At 37.4% G+C, this 23,082-nt stretch overlaps 1 protein-coding gene across 1 annotated transcript in view; it reads left to right on the top strand.

The window, feature by feature from the left end:
• Nucleotides 1-2,969, top strand: part of LOC309647374 (membrane cofactor protein-like) — a 56,072-nt gene extending 53,103 nt beyond the window's left edge. Inside the window, exon 11 of the mRNA XM_082434699.1 lies at nt 2,599-2,969. Coding sequence (XP_082290825.1) covers nt 2,599-2,671 — 73 coding nt within the window. The 3' untranslated portion in view covers nt 2,672-2,969. The remainder of the gene's footprint in view (nt 1-2,598) is intronic.
• Nucleotides 2,970-23,082: the final 20,113 nt, after the last annotated feature.

The following is a 23,082-nucleotide window of genomic DNA, read 5'->3' on the forward strand; positions in this document are numbered from 1 at the left end:
AATCTTGTATCCTGTGACCTTGCTAAATTAGTTTATCAGTTCTAGTACTTTTTGTGTGGACTCTTTAGGGTTTTCTATATATATAGTCCCTGTTATCTACATATAATGACAGTTTTACCACTTCCTTTCCAATTAGGATACATTTTATTTTCCTGTATGATTGCTGTGGCTAGGACTTCCAATACTATATTGAATAGAAATAGTGAGAGTGGGCATCCTTGTAATGTTCCAGATTTTAGTGAGAAGGCTTTCAACTTTTCACCACTGAGTATTATGTTGGCTGTAGGTTTGTCATAAATAGCTTTTATTAAGTTGAGATATGTTCCCTCTATACCCACTTTGGTAAGAGTTTTTATCATGAATGGATGTTGAATTTTATCAAATGCTTTTTCTGCATCTAGTGAGATGATCATGTGGTTCTTTTCCACTTCTTTTGTTGATGTGGTGTGTTGCATTGAATGATTTGCGTATGTTGAACCATCCTTGTGTCCCTGGGGAGAATCCAACTTGGTCGTGGTGTATGATTTTTTATGTGTTGAATTTGGTTGCTAATACTGTGTTGAGAATTTTTGTATCTATATTCAAAAAGATATTGGCCTGTAATGTTCTTTTTTGGTAGTGTCTTTGTCTGGTTTTGGTATCAGGGTGATGGTGGCTTCATAGAAAGACTTTGGGAGTGTTCTGGATCTGTATAAGTTCTTTGTATGTTTGGTAGAATTCCCAAGTGAAACCATACAGTCCTGGACTTTTGTTTGCAGGGAGTTTTTAAATTACCAATTCTATTTCACTTCTAGCTATATGTCTGTTCAAATTATCTATTTCTTCTTCATTCAGTTTTGGTGGGCTATATGTTTCTAGAAACTTGTTCATTTCTTCTGGGTTGTCCAATTTGTCACATATAATTATTCTAGTATTCTCTTATGATTTTTTTTGTGTGTGTTTGGAAGTTCCTCTTTTGTGCCAGAAGGTGTGTCTGCAAACCTGGGAAGAGGAGATATGTTTCCCACCACTTATAATGTGAGGCACTACCCTAGGTTACAGTCACGAGTTTGGGAACAGATTCTACAAAGGCCAATAAGAAGGGCAGTTTCTTTGTAAAAGCAAAGTGGTGTCTTTGATCACAGGGCAAAGGGGAAGACAAACATAACAACTAGAATGGCAGTGTGGGCCTACCCAGCCCTAGGTATCTGCTTGGTTCTCTAAGAATTCCTTTGAGGATAAAGCCAACCAGAAAAGTAGTTTTCAGAAGGCCATGAGCTTCAAGTTTTCTGTAAATACTTGAAGTTAACTTAATGAATGCTGAAGGTAATATAACTATAATTAGTAATTCACTTCCACATTTTAATCATCTTCAAAGAGCTTCATTGTTATATCAAATGAATGTTTCTTTAAGTTTATATTAATGCTTATTTATCTTTCTCATATATTGGATTTCAATTTTTAATTCTATTTTTTAAAAAAAAAGATTCCATTACTACTAGAAAAAAAAAAAGTATTGCTTCAAGATAGAAAAATATAGTAGTCTTAGAAGATTCAGTGATAGGCCTAAATATTGAATCACTCTCCACAATATCCTTAAGGAAACTGCTATATAACAAGTATTGTGCTGTGACAGTGCTGGTTCATAGTGATGCCTCCCTCACCAAGAGAAATATGAAAGTCTGCAAAATTAACACAGTTAGCTCTTACATGGGGTAGGCACCCTGAAGTGTTTGCTGGGGCAGGCATACTGTAAATAACTGACTGGTCCCCATTTGGTTGTAGTCTGTCTATTGTAGTCAGTTTCCTAAGTAGGAACTGGAACTGCATTCTCTGGCTGTAGAGTCAGTAGCCCTGATTGGCTGCTGAGGAAGTCAAAAGTGGCTCATCCTATGTAAAATGAGCTTGAGTGCAAATTACACACCAGATTCAAAGACTTAGTGCAAAGGAATGTACAATCCATGAATATTGGGTTAAGTAAAAAATATTTAAAACTAATTTTCCTACTTCTTTTCCTTTTTTTAATGTAGCTTCTACAAAATTCAAAATTACCTGTGTGACTCGCATTATATTTCTATGGACAATGCTGGACTTGAGTAATAGATTTTAGAAAGCTGTCTGTTGTTACAAAAAAAAAGTGTGATGTGAGTTTCAGTTACTTAGGAGACTCTCTAACCAGAACACATGATTTTCTTGACAGTGAGGGGTAAATGAGGCATTACTGAACTTGAACGCCACTGGAATTGTTACCTTCTTAAAGGTTTAATCTCAGAGCCAGAATTAAAATTGTATTTTAGGGAAAACATGTACTTCTCTCTAGTCTTTCTCAATGGCCCTAAACTAAAATAAGGGAATATTTACTAAGTATATGAGACTACTCTATTTCTTGTTTTGGAGGGAATCAGAAATATAATACAGGGATAGAAAAAGGGTTCCTGGAGTGAGACTAATTGAACATTTGAAATTACTTTAAAAGAATCATTTATTTCCTAGTTCAGTGACTCTTACTGCTATAAATACATTTTTTTCACTGTCCATTTTGTAAATGTGCTTGTGGAGTTTAATTTCTGTACTTAATTATGTTCACCTCTGATACTATCTTTTTGTCTTTCCTTGTAGGAAAAAGGAAGTTGGTGCTGGACCCACCACTCACCAGAAAAGACCAACCAGTCCATCAGTGCAGAAGCACTAATTATTTTCCACAAACCCATGTGTTAGTTTATCTTTTGATTCTATTAATATGTTAAGATCTACAGTAAATATGGAAAACAGTATGCAGGTTCCTCAAAAAATTAAAAATAGTGCCACCATATGATTCAGCAATTCCACAATAGGTATATATCCAAAGGAAACAAAATTACCCTATGAAGAGATAACTGCACCTCCCTGTGTATTGCAGCATTATTTACAATAACCACGACATGGAAGGAACCTAAGTGTTCAGTGATGGATGAACGGATAAAGAAAATGTGAGATATATATAGGTATATATATATCCTGCCATTTGCAACAACACTTATGGAACTTGAGGACATTATGCTAAGTGAATAAGCCATACAGAAAGAGACAAATACTGAATGACCTCACTTATATATGGAATCCAAAAGTCCACACTCACAGAAAAAGAAATCAGGTTTCTGGTTGCCAGAGGCAGGGGGTGTGCATGATGGGGGAATTGGGTGAAGGGTGTCAAAAGGTACAAAATTCCAGATATAAGGTAAATGAATACTGGGATATAATGTACAGCATAGTGACAATAATTAGTAATGCTTTATTGTATACAGCTGACACTCTATCTGATGGTTCTGCATCAGCATCTATGGATACAGAGGGCCGCTTGTGCTATGCCATATAATATAAAGGACTTGAGCATTCAGATTTTTATTTTCAGGGGAAGGGGGTGGGAATCTGGAACCAATCCTCCTCGGATATCAAGGAAGACTGCATTGGCAAATTGCTAAGAGAGTAGGTCTTCAATTTTCTAATCATGAAGAAGAAGAGGAAAACTTTTGGTAACTATGAGAGGTGATGGATGTTAAGAAATTTATTGTGGTAATCATTTCACAATGTATACATTATCAAATCATGCTGTACACCTTAAACTTATACAGTGTTATACAGGCATACCTCAGTTTTCTTGTTCTTCACTTTGTTGCACTTTGCAGATATTGCATTTTTTACAGATTGAAGGTTTGTGGCAACCCTGCATCAGCAAGTTTATTGACACCATTTTCCCAGCAGCGTTTGTTCATTTCAGTCTCCTTGTCACATTTTGGTAATTCTTGCAATAATTCAAACTTTTAAAATTATTATTCTATGTGTACACTACTTCAGCCCTTAGTAAAAAGAAAAACACTGCGCATTTGGGATTTGAACAAGTTTGACTTCCCTAACAAGAATATTACCAGAAAATGTTCTCAGAGTAATAGGATAAAATTCTATTTTTAAAACTTATTTGTAACTTCCTGGTGATTTAGAGACACTATAAAGTTTGTCTGGCATTTGTTCTTCACCCCTTTTAATAACAATAAACCAGTCTAAGAAATCCAGAAGAATTCAGCATCAGTTGCATGCTTCTGTACAAAGTTAGAGGGCTCTAACACCCATAGCAGGAATGCCAGCTCAGGACAAAGTGAACACTGTGGGCTTGTAGTTTTCTTAAAAAGAATTCCATTCTTTAAGAGAATTAGAGTCCACCCTAAATTCTGGCTATAGGTGGTTTTCTCTCCCCACTTGAATAAAGAGATGTCTTACTTTAAACATGTCATCTGAATATAGGCAGCTTGTAGGGAATAAATTCATCAGATAACCTCAAGTTGCAACAGAATCTGAGTCTTTGTGGGCTCCTCACCTCATCTGCAAAGGGCAGAGTAAAAATGAAGCCCCGTATTTCAGAAAAGTAAACTTAACTCTCTGGATTTGCTGTAGGTCATGCAAAGGGACAGGAAGAAGAAAGAACTCAGTAGTTCTTGACGCTCAGGTGGGACAGATCCCAACCCTCTTCTCTGTCCTCACACCAGGCAGGGCCTCCTTCAAATGAGCCAGCAGCCAGAGAGGACGGACTGCCTCTCTAACTCAAATTAAATTTTTACAGGTTTGTTTCACACTTTTACAGTTAGTAGCACAAATTGGGCCAAAGAAATGTTGCCTTGAGAAGGATGTGAATGAGGAATTAAGTGTGGACCAGAGTAAATATTGTTTTACTCCCTAAGGACATGTTTATAAGTCCCTGTAAATGGTCCTTCCTTTTGTAATCCCTGTTGAGGAACTTTAGGTAGATAACTTTGAGCAGAAATAAACAGGAATTCTGAATTAAATATAGAGTTTAATTTTCACTATACCCATTTTCACATCCTTTTCAAGAATGTAGCACTTGCTTAGAAGCAAGGGATGACTATACTATTTATCTTTTAACCCTGATTGAGGAATTTTTCAAACAAAAGTTTTATGCTTACCAAAACAAATTGACTTTTATAGTTGTTTCTGCTTCAAATTAAGTGTTTCCAATTTAATATATGTATATGTGAGATTTATAGATCTGTGTAAGTATAAACTATGTTCTATTCATCAAATAATTTGTCAATCACCTACATATATGAGAAAACTGTTTCTCTAGGAAAATTTGTTTAAATGAGAGGGAAAAAGTATATTTGAATTTAAAGGTTTCTTAAAACTGCAAGAATGTATCCCCAGTGGAATAAGAGGTCTCATGTCTGATTTGTTCATTTTTTGAGAAATGGATCTTCAAATCTATTTTTAAAAAAATGTCCTTTTGGAGAAGTTATATTTGTGATGATGCATTTATTTCCAGTGTGTTTTAGCTCAAATCAAAGTATGCTTCAAATTGGGACCCACCTTCTGTAAGCATTCCCCTCCCACAATCACCACTCCTGCCCCTCACGTCTCAGAGCCTGAAGTATGTCCAGGCTCCTCCCCTCCCAGCCTGTCATGTGCCTCCCCTGCTCAAATGTGTTCAGTCCCAACACATTACCTACAGCATGAAGTTCAAATTTCTTTCATGGTACTTGAAGGCTTTGTACCATTAAATCCCAACTTTTCTTCCTAAGCCTTCTCTTTCTGCTACATTTCAGATAACTTGCTCTCAGTCAAACTAAACCAACTGACCCCTGCTCTCTGCTGCATTCCTAGTTCACTGTTACATGAAGCACCTCCAGTCCTGTCTGATTCTGGGCATCTTTCAAGGCCCAGCTCACAGAGCCCATTCCATGCAGCACTTCCTGATTTCTGCCCAACTCTCATAGCCCTTGTAATTACCTGGCTTTGAAGGAACCACATTTAAGTATCTATGTACATGTGTTTGGTAGAAGACATATCTTCCACATCACTTTAATGCATGGGTGTGACTGAGTAATTAAAAACCTAAGTGCCAACCATGAAAGCATAGCATGTTGTTTTTGTGTGTAACTAATAATAGAGTTTGTTTTTAATTCATGCAAAAAAATTATTGCTCTCTTTGAACTAAATCACATTGCTAAACCATGAGATCAGACCTCAGTGTTTCTGAACCATAGCTGTGTACTGGAATACCTTGGGGAGTTTTACTGATGCCTGGGTCCCACCACCCAGAGATTTGTCGTGTCCTTGACCTGGGGTGTGGCCTGGACATCATTATTCTTTAAAGCGTCCCAAATGATTCTAATATGTAGTTAAGTGTGAGAACACCTACATTAGTGGTTCTCAAGCCCCAGAATCCACTTCTACATATGAACTTATAAAGACATAAGGTAAATGCTTAGACTTACAGAATAAAATTGTGGTTTTATAATTCAGCTTATTAAAGAAATCAGAAAATATCTAAAACTTGAATTAAGGTCTTGTTGCCTGCCTAACCAAAGGAAGCTATCTGTGGTTTTAAAAACAAAACAAAACAAAACAAAAAAACAGAAGTAATCTTTCTAATATCCACAGTGGATGAAAATTAGTTTGACTATAATTAAAGAATGTATTTTATCAAATTTTGTCTTTAACTTGAGACTATAGTATATTTTTTAAATTGACATTAAATACACGAGGAGAGCTTTTAAGGTGAATAACAGAAGTCCTCTACAAGAATTCTGGAGATGGCTGGGGTAGGCAGTAATTTAAATTTAAATTGTTAAAAGAATATTCTAGTTTTAAGGGAAATAGTCAACTCTGGTATTCTAAAACTTAGTAATTCTTGACAATTAATATTGTAACCTAGAGTGAATAATTTTGCATACTAAAAATCTATATATTTGTACTCAAGAACAGGATTTAACATAGCCTATTGACTTTCAGAAACAATGCAAAATTGAGGAGGTGTACACAGATTTTTTTTTTTCCTAAGCTGCATTGCTTTCATCATTTCTGGGCTCATCCAGAAAAGGTTACCCTAGAATGAAGTGGTCAGCCTTTATAATCATAGCACTCCTGCCCTCCTGTGGACTGTTAGGGCATTTGACGAGTCCTTTCCTTAGTTGTCCAAACTTTGTCATTATTCAGATTTCAGTCATTGCTGATTCCCAGAAGCCATTTTTTTATTTTATTTTAATTAACTAGGTATTTTCTGCTTGCCTTCTAGGAAATTAACTTTTGAAAAAGGGCTAACCTCAGTGTGGTCAATAAACTATTTTTCCTTCCCTCTGGCTTGTAAACCTGCAGAAAGTGACCAAATTTCCTTAAGTATGGATCACATTGAGAAAGTTACCCACGCTGATTCATGACTTGCTAGCCCAAAAAAACCTGTTTGGGGTAGTAAAACTCATATTAGCTGGGCAGCCACTTAGGTTTAAAACATGCACCACCCTTGCACAACTTTTTAAAAATTGAAATATTGCATGTCACAGTGGCAAGTCTTATGTGGAACTATCAGAAAAAAACAGGACATCTGGCATGCATCCTTGTGCTTAGGGTTTGTGGCTTCATTGAGAATTCTGCAGACTACTAACATTTAGATGAGCACAATTCATGGTGTTCAGGAAAATGATCAGTCTCTGATCATCCACTGCCACCTAAAAAGGGTCCAAAGGAAAATACTTTGCATCTGTATTTGATGAGAATTCAATTATTGGAGAATCCTTGGGTAGTATTCCATAGAACCATGCTTCTCAAATATTTGTGTGCAGGTGAATCACATGATGATCTCGTTAAAGTGCAGATTCTAAATCAATAGGTCTCAGGTGGGGTCCAAGGATCTGCATTTGTACTGCTGTTTGTGGAGGATGTATAACGGCCTCCAGAGATATCTGAGTCCTAATACCTGCAAACCGTGAATGTTGTCTTATAAGTAAAAGATGTTTGAAGATGAGATCTTGGATGGGGAGTTTATCACCCCCCCCCACCAGGTGGGGCCCTGAATGTAAGCACATTTAATCCTCACAAGAAGAAGGCAGAGGAAGACTTGACCACAGCAGAAGGAAGGCAATATGACCACTGATGCAACATGCTATGGTGTTGGTTTTGAGGATGTAGGAAGGGGCTGCAGGCCAAAGAAGGCAGCTCTGGAAGCTGGAAAAAACAAAGAAACTGATTCTCTGCCAGTACATCTGGAGGTAGCGTGGCCCTGCCTGTAATTTGATTTCAGAATCTGACCTCCAAAACTAAAAGAATACAGGTGTGTTGTTTTAGACAGTTATTGTGTGAAGGTTTCTGTCCCACCAAAATTCCTATTAAAATACTACCCCAGAGGTTATAGTATTAGCAGGTGGGGCCACTGGGAAGTGATTAGGTCCTGAGGGTGGAGGCTTCATGAATGGGATTAGTGTCCTTATTAAAAGAGACCCAATAAAATTTCCTCAACCCCCTGCCACAGGAAGTTACAACTAGAGGGCACTGTCTGCAAAACAGAAAGCTAGCTCTTCCCGACACCGAATCTGCCAGTGCCTTGATCTTGGTCTTCCCAGCCTCCAAACTGTAAGAAATAAATCTGCCCTGTTGTAGTATTTGTTATAACAGCCCAAAGCCACTAAGACAAACACCAAGTTTGCTGTAATTTGTGAAAGCAGCCACAGAAAAACTAATACAGAGGAGCTCTCAACCCTGACTGCACAGTAGAATCACCTGGGAAATATTCAAACAAAATAAACACACATCTAGACCCCATTCCTACAACAGTATAACCAGAACCTGTAGGTATGGGTCCTGAAAATCACTGTTCTAATGGCACCTTGGGTGAATGTAATCAGAAGGTAGGTGGAGCAGTAGTATCACATTAGAATAAACACAAAACATAGCTTTCCTTGTGTTCAAGGAAAACTCTTAAAACTGCCCCCATATGTGGACACACTAGTCTGCTAGGTACTCCCATGAAACTCTACACAAGATTCTCAAAATGCAGGGCTGAGTCAATGTCTTACATGAAAACTTACCAGGTTTGAGATTAACACATTGTTTACCCTAAGCTAGTAAAAGACTTGACTTGTCTCATAGTTATTAAAATTCACCAGCACTTAGTTCCACAGATGGGAATTCTTTGCTGGTACAGCTTGCATGGGGCTAGAGGTGCCTTCAGTCCAACTCGCTCTCCACTAACACGCTTAGAGTAAATGTGTGGCAAAACTCAGGGAAGCAGGACCCATGTCTGACAAAGCATTTTCTATCTGTGCTGAAAGTATGACCACAAAAACCTGACTCAGGATGTCTCCAAAAGAAACATTCTGCTTAGCTCGGATTAAAGTTTTACTGAGCTCTGCCCAGCAGAGCAACAACCAGCACTACTCACCACCAGTCCCTCCCATCAGGAAACTAGCACAAGCCTCTTAGACAGCCTCATCCACCAGAGGGCAGACAGCAGAAGCAAGAAGAACTACAACCCTGCAGCCTGTGGAACAAAAACCACATTCACAGAAAGATAGACAAGATGAAAAGGCAGAGAGCTATGTACCAGATGAAAGAACAAGATAAAACCCTAGAAACACAACTAAATGAAGTAGAGCTAGGCAACGTTCCAGAAAAATAATTCAGAATACTAATAGTGAACATGATCCAGGACCTTGGAAAAAGGATGGAGGCAAAGATCTAGAAGATGCAAGAAGTGTTTAACAGAGATCTAGAAGAACTGAAGAACAAACAGAGGTGAACAATACAAAAATTGAAATGAAAAATATACTAGAAAGAATCAATAGGAGAATAACTGAGGCAGAAGAACAAATAAGTGACCTGGAAGACAGAATGGTGGAATTCACTGCTGCGGAACAGAATAAAGAAAAAAGAATGAAAAAAAATGAAGACAGCATAAGAGACCTCTGGGACAACATTAAATGCAACAACATTCACATTATAGGGGTCCCAGAAGGAGAAGAGAGAGAGAAAGGACCAGAGAAAATATTTGAAAAGATTATAGTCGAAAACTTCCCTAACATGGGAAAGGAAATAGCCACCCAAGTCCAGGAAGCACAGAGAGCCCAATACAGGATAAACCCAAGGAGAAACACACTGAGACACAGTATAATCAAATTGGCAAAAATTAAAGACAAAGAAAAATTATTTAAAGCAGCAAGGGAAAAATGACAAATAACATACAAGGGAACTCCCATAAGGATAACAACTGATTTCTCAGCAGAAACTCTACAAGCCAGAAGGGAGTGGCATAACATATTTGATGTGATGAAAGGGAAGAACCTACAACCAAGATTATTCTACCCGGCAAGGATCTCATTCAGATTAGAGGGAGAAATCAAAAGTTTTACAGACAAGCAAAAGCTAAGAGAATTCAGCACCACCAAACCAACTCTACAACAAATGCTAAAGGAACTTCTCTAAGTGGAAACACAAGAGAAGAAAAGGACCTACAAAAATAAACCCAAAACAATTGAGAAAATGGTAATAGGAACTTACATATCGATAATAACCTTAAACGTGAATGGATTAAATGCTCCAACCAAAAGACACAGGCTCACTGAATAGATACAAAAGCAAGACCCATATATAGGCTGTCTACAAGAGACCCACTTCAGACCTAGGGACACATACAAACTGAAAGTGAGGGGATGGAAAAAGATATTCCATGCAAATGGGAATCAAAAGAAAGCTGGAGTAGCAATGCTCATATCAGATAAAATAGACTTTAAAATAAAGAATGTTACAAGAGACAAGGAAGGACACTACATGATGATCAACAGATCAATCCAAGAAGAAGAAATAACAATTATAAATATATATACACCCAACATAGGAGCACCTCAATACATAAGGCAACTGCTAACAGCTCTAAAAGAGGAAATCAACAGTAACACAATAATAGTGGGGGAATTTAACACCTCATTTACACCAATGGACAGATCATCCAAACAGAAAATAAATAAGGAAACACAAGCTTTAAATGACACAATAGACCAGATAGATTTATTTGATATTTATAGGACAATCCATCCAAAAACAGCAGATTACACTTTCTTCTCAAGTGTGCATGGAATATTCTCCTGGAAAGATCATATCTTGGGTCACAAATCAAGCCTCAGTAAATTTAAGAAAATTGAAATCATATTAAGCATCTTTTCTGACCACAATGCTATCAGATTAGAAATCAATTACAGGGAAAAAAACGTAAAAAACACAAACACATGGAGGCTAAACAATATGTTACTAAATAACCAAGAGATCACTGCAGAAGTCAAAGAGGGAATCAAATGTCAATATTATGACATAGTATGAGTGTGTTTCAGGTTTGGTAATTGCAATCATTGTTGCTTTTGTTGTGGTCATCCATATACAATGCTTGGTGTCAGTCTATTTATCTCTTGTAAAAATAAAATACAGTGTGTGTGTGTGAAAAAAAACAAAGAAACAAAAAAAAAAACAAAAAAAAAGACACATGCACCCCAGTGTTCATTGCAGCACTATTTACAATAGCCAGGTCATGGAATCAACCTAAATGCCCATTGACAGATGAATTGATAAAGAAGTTGTGGTACATATATACAATGGAATATTACTCAGCCATAAAAAAGAACGAAATTGGGTCTTTTGTAAAGACGTGGCTGGATCTAGAGACTGTCATACAGAGTGAAGTAAGTCAGAAAGAGAAAAACAAATATCGTATATTAAGGCATATATGAGGAACCTAGAAAAATGGTACAGATGAACTGGTTTGCAGGGCAGAAATTGAGACACAGATGCAGAGAACAAACGTATGGACACCAAGGGGGGAAAGTGGTGGGGGAGTTGATGGTGGTGGTGTGATGAATTGGGAGATTGAGATTGACATATATACACTAATATATATAAAATGGATAACTAATGAGAACCTGCTGTATAAAAAAACAAATAAAATAAAATTCAAAAGAAAAATACAGAAAATTCTGCTTAGCATTTTTTAGGAAGAACACTTTGGATGCCAATTTTAAGTAAAGATCTGTCAGCCTCCTGATGAATAAAGCAAAATAATCCTAAATGAGGGGCACGTTAGTTACTTGGGGCATGCAGTTTGCTTTTCATGACCCAGCCATGAGCACTATTTAAATATTCATGGGAGCACCAGAAACTACTTTTATGGAAAAGGTATCCCAAGTCATTGTTTTTGTGCTTTCATGTTAAACTCGATCATCTAGCACTTTCTCAATTGGGGATGGAATCACAGCAACCTGCTGGCAGAATCCATGAGTTATTTGCTTTAATGGTGATTGATACCTAGACTGGAGCTAGGGACACAGTAGATGAATCAAAAGCTGTCCAATTTGTAACAACTGACCCAAAGCTGTTATGCCCATAGGTCTATTGTAGCTACCTCAGTAAAGAAGTGAATAAAACAATTCAGGGTCTTAACTGTTCCCACCACCGCATCCTGGGGATTAGAACATGAATTCTCCAGTCAACAGCCTGAAATAGCACTGCAGCTGCAGTGAGGGGTTCATCCCATTCACGGAGAAGTTTTCCCAACAGGTGCTTCACCTGTCCCACCTCCACCCAATTGGGCAGGGCAGCCAGCTGGGGGAAGACTGGCAGGAGGTGGACTTAGAAAGGCTTCCCAGGTGGTTGAGATGCCACGACTTATGGAGAACCACTGGTGTGAAATAAAAGTCCTGCAGGCAGGTCAGAGTTGGCCTTGCATCTCCTGTGCAAAAAGGTCAATCAACGGAACAGAGACTTCCTACCTAAAGAGTCCCCAAGTTTAATCCCCTGTGAGGTCCCCTGAATATCATTACAGAATTGGTTCTCTCTGTCTTCAAGTATTGATAGAAACGAAGAACCAAAATTAGCAATACTCCTGAATCTCTTATAACGCAGCTGAATTCATCAGTGCTCCTCACTCTAAGGGCCATGTGAGTACAAGTTCAGTTATGCCAATATTTCTGAGGGAACACTCACTGCAGAGGCTCCAGGACTGCAGCCCACTGGGAACTGAGATCAGTTTCCCGTTCAATAAGTAACATCCTTCAGCCCAGGTCTGCAACATATTTCTCTTCTGTACTCTTTTTTCTCATTTTATTTCTTGGCTCATAGAATTTCATTCTTCTCTTCATGGGCTACATTTTTCATATCTGTCTGCTGTAACAGACTTCAAATTCTTTATGAAGTAGGTAAGTTCTCCACAACAAGTTAATTTTTCATGACCCCACTTCCCATCATCATAGAGTTATGAATGGAAAAAAAAAAGATAGCGAGGACATGATAAATTGAATATAGTAAAACATTTATTAAGGTCAGGATGCATGACAGAAAGATAATTTAAGAACAACCAATTTATACAGTTTACAGCACTACCACATTTCAGCGAACTGAGGACATCAGGTAAATTTTAGTGATTTGTTTCTAAAAATCCATTAAATGATCTATTATCTATGCATAAAGTATTGTAGATGTAGTTAAAGAAGTTAGTCAGAAAAAATGTAACTTTCCTCCCCTTCTCTCTGCCCATCCATCTTCCAGGAAGCCACAGGCTGTTGCTGACCAGACTTGGCATGAGGCCTCGAGGCTGCTGCTTTTCCCCCTACATCATAACCGATTTCAAATGGTGCTAGACAAAAACAGACTCTGAACACCAGGAGAAATCGGTCAGCCTGTGTAAGAGATGGGTCCAGTGGTGCTCAGTGGGGTCCTGCACCTTGACAGTGCAAGTGGGCAAGTCTGATTTCAGTTGCATGGCAACTGCAGCTGAATGTCCCACAGCATCTATGTGCAGGTGGACAGTGCTGAAGTGATGAGATAGTCCTCCTGGGACACACCCCTCCCCTTGCCTATTGCAATCAAGTACCCAACCCAGCATTGCCCAAGCATGTGCTCAAAGGCCCTACCAACAGGCTACTTCTAGGGGCTGCCGCTCCCCGTCAACAGAAAGACTATCACAACCTCTGGTTCTGCTCAAGCCTCTGAGTTTCTATTGAACACAACCCCATCCCTGCCCTGTCCCCCTCCACAACCCAACACACTCAAGAGTGTACTTTGCTTCTCAAGTTCTTCCTTTCTTGAACCGGCTCAGGTGTCAGGAGGAGGGAAGCTAGCCCCAAGAGCAGCAGTTCCTGTACCGTCGGCTGTTTGCTGTGCTGCAATTCTTACTCCTAAAACACTGATTTCAAATGGTGCTAGATACAAAGATGGAAAAAGCTAAGCCACCATGTGAAACCAGCTTCCAGAAGAAGAGGATCTCACTGAAGAAAGAAGGGAGATGCGATCGGAAGACCCAGCCTCTGCCCCGAGCAGAGGTGTCTTCTTGCAGTTCCACTTGTGATGGTATGCTATTTCACTAGTTGGATCACTGATACCAAAAAATTTGGAATGTACTTCAGGACCTGGAAATGCCTTCGTTGTTATTTTTTCTTGGATTATTTTGCTTTTTTTTCCCCAGTGATTTGGGGTGATGACTCTGTCAGGGCTGTGCACAGGCACTGTCTTTTTTCAAAACATCCCTATACTTTTGTGCATTTATGCTATGACCTTGGAGTAAGCTTTTCTTTCTCTTGTGGAACCTAAGCATTGGCTCTTTGGGGGTGCCTCCAAGTCCTCCAAATCTCTTAAATGTGCAGAATCTCTTCAGGATCTTGTGGAGACTTTGGCTTTACCTCCTCCCCTGCTCTCTGACTTCCATTGAATCCTCGACCTCTCCTGGCCTCCTTATGACTGCTCTCTCCTTTCTGTCCTACTCTGTTTGGGCTTGTACTACAACTTATCCCTCATCCCACCTATTTAAAGTAGCCTTACCACAGCTATTTTGTAATAAATGTGTAGCTGTTTACTTAAGGTTTGGGGTGAAAAGGGAAATTATACTACAACCCAAATTGGCACACAACCTAGATTGATTATTAGAAATCACTGAACCAAAAAGTAACCATTTTGTAAATAAAGTTTTACTAGAACACAGCCACACTCATTAGTTTATCTATTGTCTATGACTCTTTCACACAAATACAGAGTTTCACATGCCACAGAGACCCAGAGACTGCATGACACACAGAGCCAAAATATTTCCATTTTTCTTAATCATATAGAGAAATTCATCTAGCCCTTGCTTATTCTGGTCATACCCAAAAGTCCAAAATTTTCCTATCCATAATATCCTCAGGACATGTTTAGAAACAACAACACCAAAAGCCCTGAAGAGAATTAGTCCACTCCTATAGAAAACAGAATAAAAATTACCACAATTTTTTTTAGTATATTTCCTATATTTCTGACCTACCTCTTCAGATATCAATGTGCACTAACTTAAACTGGCATTTCATAGCTACACACGTCAGAAATCTTATTTTCAACAGAGGGTAGTAGAAATGGATACAGGAGAAGGTAAAGAGGTGGGAGAGGCATTTAGGGTTAACCAAGATACAGGCAATTTAATTTTTTCTGAATAGCAAAAAATAATACAGGTTATATCCTATTTTATCCTAAATAGAAATAAATTTGCAAAGCTCTGTCTGTATTATCTGGCTTTTACTCAACTTGCTTCTGTGTAACTGTGCCCCTGGAATAACGTGTTTTTCACTAATATTTATGAAAACAAATAAAAATGTGCATTGCTTTTTAAGAATTCAGAATTAGTAATTCACATTTTGAAGCATTAAAGATCATCTAGCCTGATCCTTCTCAAACAGGCGTTTGCAAATGTTCTGAGGATGCTTGGCTAGTATACCGATAGGATATAAAGGCATGAGATTAAAATGGCAAGGCTTCCTATGAGAATATTTTTTCTAGTGTTATTCCAACAGTTTGAAGGGAAAATAGAGTTATTTCTATATTAGCACAAATACATATAAAAGGGAGAAGAAGGCAAATAAGGCAGGATACTTTACAGTGAATACAACAGAGAATATTGTGCTTTCAGGGTTGCTTTAAATTATGTCTCCAAGTCTCTTGGGTGATGCATTCCTTTTCCTTTACTCTTGGAGTAGTAGGATGTAAAAATTGTACAAAAATGCTTCACAGCCTTCTGTGCTGCAGCCAAATATAAACAGACATAATAACAGCAGACTATGAAGACACTGGTTGTCTTTACAAGAGTTCATTTAAAAAATATTCCACAAGAGTGCTTAAAATATCATTTGACCTGGCCTCATTCCTGCCAGGTTACCTGCCTAAAACATGTTTCACTTTTCTTCCTATCTAAGTTGCATTAACCCAGCTCAGAATTCACTTACCCAAGAACCTCTCCCAAACAACTCCAGTCCACAGTGATGTCTTTCTTTGGAACTCACAGCACTTCCTTTCTATACAATTTTTTAAATAAACTGTTTTCCATGAGTAATATGTGCTCATTACTGAACATGTAGAAAACATAAAAAATATAAAGAATATAAAAATTATCTGTAGTGGTCTCCTTCCAGTGATTAGTATTCTTAAGCTTCTTTGCATATTATTTTACATGTTCAGGTTTGTATCTGACATTATATTGACTGTATAATACTGAAACTTTTTTTTTTTAATGAAATGACAACCATTTCCTCCATTACTCAAAACTGTATATGAACACATCCTATAGTAGTTGACAATCAGGACTTTTAACTTAATTGCATTCATTCACTTCCTTATTCATTCATTCTTCAAACATTGAGTAGTCATTTTAATTTACCATAGATTGTGCTTATGTGTTTTCTTTCCCATGCTAAATTAACTTTTGAGTAAGGATCACTTTTTTAATTTCCATAATTTCTGAGTATAGATAATTAAATGAGCAGTGTACAGTATTTGAGAATGAATATCAAAATTACATTTAACCCCTAATTTTTGGAAACTATTTTATAGCATCTCAAATTGTGCACATTGACTGTTGACCACCTTTTAATAAAATGGTAGAAGTCCTTAATGAATTTGTCTCAAATTTTTCTTTTAAAATTGTTTTTTGGCCACAGTACTCCAAATGAGCAAGATTAATCATTTGTGGCAACATATGATGGATAAGGAGTGAGTCAAAGTCTTTACAAAGCTCAACACCTGTGCACCCCGGTCAGGTATAGGGGCAGAGAGGGCAATACAGGTAAAGAAGCAGACTTCAAAGACACAGCCTCATATTGGAGGCCATGAGACTGTTCAAAGATGATGCAGGTAACACATGATGATGGGAAGTCTTGTAGGGGAACAATGATGAGGGCTCGGGTGGCAATAATATCCAGAGGTGTCAGATGAGCTGATGGGTTTCATCAAGGTCCTGGTCATTTGTACAAGGACAGTGTTCCTGGCCTTAAGGAAGTAGACAGGTTCAAGCACGACCCAGGAAACATTTGAATATCTTGTACTATACACATCTTCTTTCAATCGTGACTGTGATTGGGGGAGGAGGACATGCTATCTGTAGTTGATCCTCCTCTAAACTACCAGCTCCTGTTTACTTTCCTCTCACAAAACCATTGTTTAGAAAAGAGACTCAGGGAATTGTTTTGTGTGATATAAGTGACCTGTATGTGTTCTGGAATGAGGCTCTTTTTATTTAGTTGCTCAACTCTGGGAACTCATTTCCTTTGACAAAAGAGGTGATGAGGAAAGGTTAAATTACTCATACACTCTCTCTTTTCTACTCAGTGTCTCAATTAATGCCATACTTTCCTGTGCTCAACATAGCAACCACCACAGAGGGCAATAAACACTTCTTTTGAACTTGTAATTTATGTGTAATGCTTGCATCGTGATTATCAGCATATAAATTCTGGGTAGTTTCAGTTGTTGACCATGCTGCCTTCTAAATAAAAATCTGTTATTTCAGTTTCCTTCTTGAAAAGTACTATAAAGCTGGAAAACACCTCAAATTAAAATGTTGATTGGAAAGGATTCAATTCATTTCAACAGAATAAGATCTGAGACTCATAAAATCTTTGAAGTTGTTTCACAGAGATGCAAACATGTACACTTGAAGATGCTGAAGCTCTCCCAGTACCTAGTAAAGCTCCCTCCTCTTAGTTTGGATTATGGTCACCTCTTGACCCTCTTCTCTTGTGCTGAAAGCACACATTATCTAGTCAGGGGAAAACTACACTTAAGATATATAAGTAACTAACACACCATTGTAAAGCAATTATATTCCAATAAAAATGATTAAAAAAGATATATAAATAGTCTCAATTATTTAAAGAAAGAAGATGTCACCCAGGATTTCTATTTACATGATTGTCATTTTTCTTTCTTATTTTCAAATGTTTATAATATAGAAGGGGATCATTGAGGAGTATTTGGAAAATGAAGGAGAAAGATGTGCAAAAATAATCAGTCACATAAAAATATACTACCTAGTGATAACCACTGCTAATATTTTAATTCACTTTCTGATAATCTTTCTTCATATGTTTCTTTACATACATATGTCTTTCTTAGATAGTTATTATTCTTAAACAGTTATTATTTAGGGGGGAATGGACTAGTTTATTTGTATAGACTTTTATTTTTTTCTTTTATTTTTTTTAACATCTTTATTGGAGTAAAATTGCTTTACAATGGTGTGTTAGTTTCTGCTTTATAACAAAGTGAACCAGCTATACATATACATATATCCCCATAACTCCTCCCTCTTCCATCTCCCTCCCACCCTCCTTATCCCACCCCTCTAGGTGGTCACAAAGCACCGAGCTGATCTTAGTGGAAATAGTTTCAGTTTTTCACCACTGAGAACAATGTTGGTTGTGGGTTTGTCATATATGGCCTTTATTATGTTGAGGTAAGTTCCCTTTATGCCTACTTTCTGGAGGGTTTTTATCACAAATGGGTACTGAATTTTCTTGAAAGCTTTTTCTGCACCTATTGAGATGATCATATGGTTTTTATTCTTCAATTTGTTAATATGGTGTATCACACTGATTGGTTTGCATATACTGAAGAATCCTTGCATTCCTGGGATAAACCCCAATTGATCATGTTGTATGATCCTTTTAATGTGCTGTTGGATTCTGTTTTCTAGTATTTTGTTAAGGAATTTTGCATCTATATTCATCAGTGATATTGGCCTGTAGTTTTCTTTTTTTGTGACATCTTTGTCTGTTTTTGGTATCAGGGTGATGGTGGCCTCATAGAATGAGTTTGGGAGTGTTCCTTCCTCCGCAATTTTTTGGAAGAGTTTGAGAATGATAAGTGTTAGCTCTTCTCTAAATGTTTGATAGAATTCGCCTGTAAAGCCATCTTGTCCTGGGCTTTTGTTTGTTGGAAGATTTTAATCACAGTTTCAATTTCAGTGCTTGTGAGTGGTCTGTTTATATTTTCTATTTCTTCCTCGTTCAGTCTCGGAAGGTTATGCTTTTCTAAGAATTTGTCCATTTCTTCCAGGTTGTCCATTTTATTGGCATAGAGTTGCTTGTAGTAAGCTCTCATAATGCTTTGTATTTCTGTGGTGTCAGTTGTTACTTCTCCTTTTTCATTTCTAATTCTGTTGATATGAGTCTTCTCCCTTTTTTACTTGATGAGTCTGACTACTGATTTATCAATTTTGCTTCTCAAAGAATCAGCTTTTAGTTTTATTGATCTTTGCTACTTTTTCCTTCATTTCTTTTTCATTTATTTCTGATCTGATTTTTATGATTTCTTTCTTTCTGCTAACTTTGGGGTTTTTTTGTTCTTCTTTCTCTAATTGCTTTAGGTGTAAGGTTAGGTTGTTTATTTGAGATGTTTTTTGTTTCTTGAGGTAAGATTGTATAGCTATAAACTTCCCTCTTAGAACTGCTTTTGCTGTATCCCATAGGTTTTGGGTCATTGTGTTTTCATTGTCATTTGTTTCCAGGTAGTTTTTTATTTCCTCTTTCATTTCTTCAGTGATCTCTTGGTTATTTAGTAGTGTATTGTTTAGCCTCCATGCGTTTGTATTTTCTACAAATTTTTTCCTGTAATTGATATCTAGTCTCATAGCATTGTGGTCAGAAAAGATACTTGATACGATTTCAATTTTCTTAAATTTACCAAGGCTTGATTTGTGACCCAAGATATGATCTATCCTGGAGAATGTTCCATGAGTGCTTGAGAAAAAGTGTATTCTGTTGTTTTTGGATGGAATGTCCTATAAATATCAATTAAGTCTATCTTGTTTAATGTATCCTTTAAAGCTTGTGTTTCCTTATTTATTTTCATTTTGGATGACCTGTCCATTGGTGAAAGTGGGGTGTTAAAGTCCCCTACTATGATTGTGTTACTGTCGATTTCCTCTTTTATGGCTGTTAACATTTGCCTTATGTATTGAGGTGCCCCTATGATGGGTGCCTAAATATTTACTATTGTTATTTCTTCTTCTTGGATTGATCCCTTGATCATTATGTAGTGTCCTTCTTTGTCTCTTGTAATGGTCTTTATTTTAAAGTATATTTTGTCTGATATGAGTATTGTTACTCCAGCTTTCTTTTGATTTCCATTTGCATGGAGTATCTTCTTTCATCCCTTCACTTTCAGTCTGTATGTGTCCCTAGGTCTGAAGTGAGTCTCTTGTAGACAGCATATATACAGGTCTCGTTTTTGTATCCATTCAGCCAGTCTATGTCCTTGGTTTGGAGCCTTTAATCCATTTACATTTAAGGTAGCTATCAATATGTATGTTCCTATCACCATTTTCTTAATTGTTTTTGGTTTGTTATTGTACGTCTTTTCCTTCTCTTGTGTTTCCTGCCTACAGAAGTTTCTTTAGCATTTGTTGTAAAGCTGATTTTGTGGTGCTGAATTCTCTTAGCTTTTGCTTGTCAGTAAAGGTTTTAATTTCTCCGTCAAATCTGAATGAGATCCTTGCTGGGTAGAGTAATCTTGGTTGTAGGTTTCTCCCTTTCATCACTTTAATTATGTCCTGCCACTCCCTTCTAGCTTGCAGAGTTTCTGCTGAAACCTCAGCTGTTAACCTTATGGGGATTCCCTTGTATGTTATTTGTTGTTTTACCCTTGCTGCTTTTAATATTTTTTCTTTGTATTTAATTTTTGATAGTTTGATTAATATGTGTCTTGGCATGTTGGATTTATCTTGTATGGGACTCTTTGCACTTCCTTGATTTGATTGACTATTTCCTTTCCCATATTAGGGAAGTTTTCAATTATAATCTCTCAAATATTTTCTCAGTCCCTTTCTTTTCCTCTTCTTCTTCTGGGACCCCTATAATTCGAATGTTGGTGTATTTAATGTTGTCCCAGAGGTCTCTGAGACTGTCCTCATGTTTTTTCACTCTTTTTTCTTTATTCTGCTCTGCAGTGGTTATTTCCACTCTTTTACCTTCCAGGTCGCTTATCCGTTCTTCTGCCTCAGTTATTCTGCTATTGATTCCTTCTAGAGAATTTTTAATTTCATTTATTGCATTGTTCATTATTGTTTGTTTGCTCTTTTGTTCTTCTAGGTCCTTATTAAACGTTTCTTGTATTTTCTCCATTCTATTTCCAATATTTTGGATCATCTTTACTATCATTATTCTGAATTCTTTTCCAAGTAGACTGCCTATTTCCTATTCATTTGTTTGGTCTGGTGGCTTTTTACCTTGTTCCTTCATCTGCTGTGTATTTCTCTGTCTTCTTATTTTGCTTAACTTACTGTGTTTGGGGTCTCCTTTTCACAGGCTGCAGGTTCGTAGTTCCCATTGTTTTTGGTGTCTGCCCCCAGTGGGTGAGGTTGGTTCAGTGGGTTGTGTAGGCTTCCTGGTGGAGGGAACTGGTGCCTGTGTTCTGGTCGATGAGGCTATATATGTTAACTATGGGTAAAATACTATATTGTGTAACTTTCCTTGTATTATTGAGCAATTCTATTTACCTCTGGCCTTACATTTTTCATCTGAACAGCAGGCACTGGAACATTTGGTCTTGAAGCTATTCCTAATGCTAGCATTCTAGTTTTTTTTTCATTTGCCTCTTTGTATAGTTAAGTGTGAGATGTAAGTTAGTTTAAGTACATGATGTTTAAATGTACTTTTCTGTCTCCACCATTAAAAAGAGAAATAAATAAAAGATTTTATCTTTGCCAATCTACCTATGGAATATGGTTTGTAATACAATTACTTTTTAAAGCCTTCAAAAGCCAAGAGGAAACAAAATGAATATGTGATCCTTCTGAGAAATGACCTCCTTTCTGTACTTGACTGTGTTCAGAATCCTTGTGTTGGGTGTGGCACCACAGTAATGCTCTTGAGGTAACAGCCAAGTAAGAAGGTTAACTGGCAGGTGCCTGCAGAGGTAGCAGAGCTCCCAGGACCAACATAAAAAAGGTGGTTTAACTATCCTCTGTTTAGCCATTCTCTTTCAGGTTTTCACAAACAACTAACCTATACACTATCATGACAGGGGAAAGTCTTTTTTGAGCACAGTCACAGGCCCCTTCATGCTGTTACCCCCACCTCTGAAAAGCAAAATGTAAATATACCAATTTAGAAGTCAAAGGATCTTCTAACATTGTTTTATTTAATGAAGTCCCCTCGGGTTAATGACATCCACAGACACCTCCTTCCACCTCACCACCATTCCTAAAGCTTGCAGAAGAGCTACTACAAAGCTCAAAACCTGGTCTACAAACAGTCATATTCTCCATTCTCTCCTTATTTCTTAATGGCTGTTTGACAAAATTTTTAGGGGCAGTTATAGGAACCACTAGTGTTTAAGCCCCTACTTCACTTAAAGCCTCAACTGTTGAGTTCTATTCCTCTCAGGACCTTAGGAAGTTCACAGTCCATACTCTCTCTTTGAACGCAGTCACTAAAATGATCTCAAGGCTAAGGGTTAGACAGTAGATCCACTTCATAGGTCAGCTTGCCATGCCTGATTTAGGAAAGTTTTCTCTGTAGACAGTTGTAGCTCATTCTTTTCAGAGACAAATCCTGCTTGTTCCCAGTACCTAAAATTATTAAAATCAAAATATCTCAGAACCTTCCCAGAATTGGTAAATCCACAGTGGGAGAGGATTGGCAGAGACATATTAAATACACTTGACAGCAACGCCAATTTATTTCACTCAGTATTTAATGGGTATTTACTATGCACCTAGTATAGGTCTAGAACTGTCTCAGCACTGGAGATACAGCAAGAAAACTATCACTGCTTCCTGGAACTTGTCCAGAAAAATAGGGAACAAGGCTCAAAGCCTTTCAAATGGAGCCTCAGTTGGGTCAAATCAAAAGAAGTTAAAGAAATCTATGTGAAAGTCTTCAATTATACTTAGAATAATTTGCTGAACCTCAGCTGTAGAAATTTCACTGACTGTAATAAAGTTTCAATAAAACCCAACCCTTGAATTTAGCACCTGTAACTAGGAAACCAAAAATTACTGCTTCT

The sequence above is a fragment of the Balaenoptera physalus genome, assembly GCF_965194825.1.
Source record: "Balaenoptera physalus genome assembly, chromosome: 1".
In the NCBI taxonomy this organism is placed as follows: Eukaryota; Metazoa; Chordata; class Mammalia; order Artiodactyla; family Balaenopteridae; genus Balaenoptera; species Balaenoptera physalus.